The sequence below is a fragment of the Glycine soja genome, chromosome 19 (genome assembly GCF_004193775.1).
Source record: "Glycine soja cultivar W05 chromosome 19, ASM419377v2, whole genome shotgun sequence".
In the NCBI taxonomy this organism is placed as follows: domain Eukaryota; kingdom Viridiplantae; phylum Streptophyta; class Magnoliopsida; order Fabales; family Fabaceae; genus Glycine; species Glycine soja.
Genome location: NC_041020.1, coordinates 30,561,831 through 30,567,606, shown reverse-complemented (window position 1 = coordinate 30,567,606; position 5,776 = coordinate 30,561,831). Strand labels below are relative to the sequence as shown.

The following is a 5,776-nucleotide window of genomic DNA, read 5'->3' as shown; positions in this document are numbered from 1 at the left end:
AGCTTATTATGACATTTCTATAAAAACTCTATTTATTAGTTCAATAAACTTCCTGGTAAAACTTAACCAATTAAGTTCTTTTTAAATTAGTTTTAACTAATTAACGACATAAGTTATTTTTAATTAATTATACTAGTCTTCACAATCAAGCTTATAAACAAATGCTCATTTGACAAGAGCTTATTGAATCCATTGCTTAATTAAGGTGTTTACTCAAAAACACACCCTCTATGGACTTGAGTTCACCTAACAAGAAGACATGAGCAGAGCAAACAAACACAAGCAGGCTCTCCCACCTCAAACGAATATCTCAAGTCAACCACAAGCTAATACTTCATGCAACTTGCAATAATATATGCAAATAATAGATTATCAATCCACAGAATAAGACATCTGAATAAATAAATAAATAAGAAAGACTCAAGGGCACAGCTGGATAGCAAGAGTATCTTGAAACAAACTATGAATTGACGTTTTAGCCAGAACAGTTCCCAGCCCACACCTCAGATATGAATTTATGATTATTCTGAGCAAGTTATTCAACCAAAATGCTACATTTAACAGACATTGCAATATTCTAATCCCTGCATATGGGAAACAATGTGATGATCACCTACAACTTGGATTTATTTATTAATTTTTTTTTGTTACAAACCTACAACTACTTGAATTTTATCAAATGGATAAACCCCATTATCAGATACAAAGAGTGAAGTTAAGGATAATTAAGATGCCCATGAGTGTTAAAAAAGAATTACAATTTCGGGCATGGAGCAGAATCAATGAATCATCAAGTTATCAATTCATTTATAGGGGCAAGAATGGTCCTATTTTTTCTATTTTACTTTTGAGGGTAATTATTTGATGCTTTGAATGCTGATTCTCTCTACACGAAGCATGAAAGCTTAGCAGTTGAAGTACCATGAAATTAAAATACATGCAGGGTACAACCACCTTATCATCAAAGTTTATAGCAGAAAGAGAATATAGTCGAAAATGGTACCCAAAAAAATCTACTGTTAAAAAACTATACAAAAAGGGAAGAAAAAAAGGAGAATATCTTCGCATCTCGATCTACATATGCAACACCAAACTTAGAGATCTCCTAAGCCAAAATCCACCCTCCATAAATAATCAGCAACATAAAAAAAGAGAAGGATCTTGAGGGAGGGAGAGAGAGAGAGAGATTGGGAATGCAACAGAAGAAAGAGTTCTTACCTGAGATTAATGAATGAATTAAAAGCGCCGAAAGCTATGAGGGAGGGTTCTTGGTTGGTTGTTCCTGCACCCTTTGGTCGGGTCAAAGTTGAGTTTAGAAAGGACACAAGAAGGGAGCAGCAACAGCAACAAAAGGCACAACAATGACACTTTTTTTATGTCTTCTTGGGAAAATACACTCACTGACCTCTCTTTCTCTCTCCGCCTACCACTTTCAACTCCAACATCTTAACGCAGACCAAGCACCACTATATTGTTTTTGTTAGTTAAAATTTTGATAAAAAAAAACATAAAACAACTTATCCAAAATGGTATTAATTAAGCTATCAAATTTAAACAAACTAAAAGCATTAACTAAGAAATTCTACATACAACAATAGAAATAAAAGGCATGTTAAGAAATGCAAGAAGTATAAATACACCCAATATTGAGAAGGAAAATTGTCAAATTTTAATGATGGAAATGGAAATTAAGCCAATTGAGAATTTCTTCTGTGACTAACGATGGAATAATCACAGGAGTTCTCAAATTCAAGGTTAAATTTCTAAAGTGCACAACATAAAATTAGTACAAAAACAATAAAAAATAAAGATCCAAAGCAATGAGTGAGAACTCATACCAGAAAGGTCAAGGTAAACTTTACCGGATTATCATTGATTCAACAGACTCTAGAATATTCCTGTAAATGTAAGTGACTTTACATCTATGATCATATGCACAATTACAATTTCATAATGAGCCAGTTATAAGTGACAAATAAAAAATCTTCTGCTTGACTACTGATAATGTTAAAATTTTCAGAACCAGACAAAATCAGAACACTAGAAATAAACAAAGAACAATCACCTTATTCTCAGGCTCTTTTTGTTCAGCTTCATTAGTAGGATTTTCCTTGTTTCCATCTGCAGCAACATCATCCTCACCTGAAGGGTTTTGCTTTTCATCACCAAAATTCTTAGCAGTTTCATTCACTTTAGCAGTGGCCCCAAGTAAAATTGAAGAGAGAAAAGAAATACAGAACAATAAAATTTCATGGAAATAGTATAAAACAGAATACATGTGCAGACTAGAGGTGGAAATCAACATGTTTTAAACAAATATCTATTGTTATTGACACATAAAAGTCATTACAGCAGGTAAATTGTTTCTAACACTTAATCAAATACATCACAAACACGAAAGCGGTTGTTTGCATGTTAACTACAGCTTTGTACATTGGATGCTTCTAAGTTTTACAAAATATTCTGCCCATTTTTTTCGTAATGTTGTCATCATGTTGATGTCTAGCGGCGTGCCATCATTGAACCACTACACAATATAAAATACAAGTAATTAGTTACGTAGTGCTAAAAAATGAAGACAAAAAATGAAGACAAAATTTACCAGCGTCCAATTAGTCTTCAACTGCCCGACGATTATGTTCCACATCCAATGCATGACATAATAGCCACACTCATAGGTTCCGCTTTGAACGTGACTCTACATTGAATGGAAAAAATCATTCAACGTTACAATTAACATGTTTTCCAAATGGAAATCAATTGTATCCAAAATCAAAATGTACGACTAACCTTCACTTCAATCCACCGCGGTGTACTGTGACCAAATTTCCCCTCACTCTTGGTTTCCAAAGTGTTAAATGCACTGAAAATAAACATTAAAATTGTTAGCTAATGTGGGCAACACTACTACAGTACCGTGGGTTCTATAACCAAAATTCCACAACTTAAAATGAGTTACTTAACTTGTTAATTGCAGCTTTTATATGAACATCTACCCTTCTACGCAAAGAACAAAACCAGACGACAGTATTTTTTTTAGGACACAAAACAATGAGCTGCCAATGTCCCCTACATTTGCATGTACAACAGTGATGTATCAATAACACAAACATCATTTAACATATAACACAACATAGTCAACTTACTGATTCAAATAAGCGCCTAGATAGACATCTCGGTTCGATTCCTTAAGCCATTTTTCAATGTATTCTTGACATTGTCCACATTTATCGTTTGCATTCAGTATAGCCTGCGGCTCAAGGAATCCATACACCGATCCTAGACCATAGCTTTGACTCAATTGGTCCATATACCTATTTTCAACAGTTGAAAAATTCAGTTAACATCATGTATGTAACGCAATAGACATACATTATTAGTGAATGACATCAAATATATTTACATGGTCCACAATTGTAGTATAGCTATGTTCAAACACTGTACGCCTGATATTATTTCATTCACATCAGCACACGTTATGAACAATGATGCAGTTGCATTTGGAATTCCAAATTTAGTAACATCCCACACTAACTCTACAGGCTTCTCATAAATGTCAACTAGGCTCTTAATCAACTCGCGCAAGGGGTCATCTACAACAACATCGTTGACCGCTTCAACAGCTTCAGTGTCTTTAGTTGGACTACTGCCCTCATGCTAAATATTTAAGGAGACCAACAATTAAAGTAATGTTAGGAAGTATGTTATGATATAGGTACGTATGTATAGAATTGGGAAACATAAAAAGTAAAATACCTCAATAAAGATTTTTTTAACAAGTGGTGTTGGCCATGCAATGAATGTGTGAAGGGCCTGCCTGACACACTTAATCTCTGATGCTGGGAATGGGACCTCAGCGTCACCGTCAATAACTTGCTCAACACTAACCCTTACGACATCGTCTGCATAAGCCACATTGTGTATGGTCGAGCCTCCATCATATGTTTTTCCCAAGGCCACCAACTCAATTGAATCTTGGTGTTGCACATACAACCCCATAAGGGGTTCGACAGGAGCAACATCATTAGGCAGACATGGGTTGAGAACACTCTCCGCATTGCTCCCTTTTGTGCTCACTCGTGCTCCTAACCCATGTATATCTGGCTGAATATGTGTTGGGATCAACGATCCCCTCTGCGACATCTCAAGTATGATTTGTTCCTTCAACTCATCTTTCAATACCTGTATTTCATTTTTCCACTGTTCCTGTAGGCCTCCAATTATTTCAGCCATTTGTACTTGGTTGATCGACCCTGATGAACAACTAGAGCCACGTGCTGCCCTTCCAAAGTATTGACTTATTGTGACCCCAAACCCCGCTGCCCGAACACGGCCTCCATGATCCAGTCGCCCGATGGCAGTGTTCAGTATGTCTTCACGACCATGGGGGACAAAGGTACCCTGTCTCGTTTGTTCTTCCAATGAGGCCTACATCAAACACATTATAAATGTACAATTAACTTACAATTTGACCAACCAAGTCTTAAAATTATCAAAAACAAACAATTATTTCAAATTTTAGTAAATTGTATTACAAATGGAACAAGCAACTCACAATTTTATCAGATATTTCTTGTGCCGACTTTGATGTCATTTGTCCATATTGCTTAGTGCGTGCCAACACCCACTTGACATGTCTTTGAATGGGAGATGGGGGATCCGCAGAGTTTGGTGTATTCTCAGTTGTCATTGCGTCATGTTGTCTTTTGTTCATCTTCTCCTCCATCATCTTCTTTTCAAGCAAATCATACCCCCCACGAGAAAGTACATGGGGGCAGTCATTGTATTTTTGGATCTCTTGCATCTTCTTCCTGATTCCCTGTGATGTAGCAATTTATTTAATAATCATCAAAGATTAAGTTGGCTTTATATTCACCATTTTTTTTTTGAAACATTGAATGATATTGACCTCTAACCTGCCAGTTAGGAGTTTTGCGGCTTGCAGCAAATTGCTCCCAAGTTTCTTTATCTACGTCATATTTGACCGGAGGATTATGTTCATGTTGACCTTCGGAGTTACCATACACAAATCTAGTCGTCAGGTTACATTTAAATTGCCTCCATCTACTGGCCACGGTGGACATGACCTTTTTCTTTGCATTTAATGCTTCTGGGATATCAAATTTTGCCTACATTACAAAGGGTTTTGTAAATGTTTGACAAATTGCATACCATTCAATTTTAAGAGCAAATAAACCAACATGTACTCAATATTAAAATCACTTACCAAAATGTCATTCCATACTAGGTCCTTTAGCGTGTCTGGAACATCTTTCCAGCTATTATGTACAATGGGAATTTTCTCTCTGGCCACGACCCCAAGATAACTGTGGAATTTCTCTTTGAATGGACCCGATCCTCGGCCAGTTGCGGCATCCACGTAAACAGTGGTTTTGGGCTGATCCAATGCTCGTACAGTCAACCTCCGTAGCCGTGTTGATTTTCTAGTATTCCTACACTTCGTTGGTGACTGAATATTTGACTGCAGAGGGGACGCTGGTGGGGTTGCCATGAACCTGTCAAAGAAAAAGAAGTATGTTATAAACAACAACGTACTAATTTTATAAACTAACTTAAAGGAAATATATCAACATTAATATCTACAAAACACAAAAGGCATAAGGTTATTACATGTCATTGATAAGAATTAGTTACGTAACAATGTTCTCCCATAGTCCTTCATCATGATCATTACGATTTGCGTGTACATCGTCAACATAGTGTGAATCATTCATATTAGGCATAGCTGTCGAAAAGGTGGTGTCTCACAAATATC

General features: G+C 36.2%; 1 protein-coding gene across 1 annotated transcript in view; it reads right to left on the bottom strand.

The window, feature by feature from the left end:
- Positions 1-2,304: 2,304 nt before the first annotated feature.
- LOC114398721 overlaps positions 2,305-5,776 on the bottom strand; it is a 27,042-nt gene continuing 23,570 nt past the window's right edge. Inside the window, exons 5-14 of the mRNA XM_028360887.1 lie at positions 5,228-5,516; positions 4,917-5,129; positions 4,556-4,819; positions 3,757-4,428; positions 3,404-3,657; positions 3,147-3,314; positions 2,965-3,069; positions 2,791-2,863; positions 2,603-2,698; positions 2,305-2,527 (exon numbers count right to left, since the gene is read on the bottom strand). Coding sequence (XP_028216688.1) covers positions 2,420-2,527; positions 2,603-2,698; positions 2,791-2,863; positions 2,965-3,069; positions 3,147-3,314; positions 3,404-3,657; positions 3,757-4,428; positions 4,556-4,819; positions 4,917-5,129; positions 5,228-5,516 — 2,242 coding nt within the window. The 3' untranslated portion in view covers positions 2,305-2,419. The remainder of the gene's footprint in view (positions 2,528-2,602; positions 2,699-2,790; positions 2,864-2,964; positions 3,070-3,146; positions 3,315-3,403; positions 3,658-3,756; positions 4,429-4,555; positions 4,820-4,916; positions 5,130-5,227; positions 5,517-5,776) is intronic.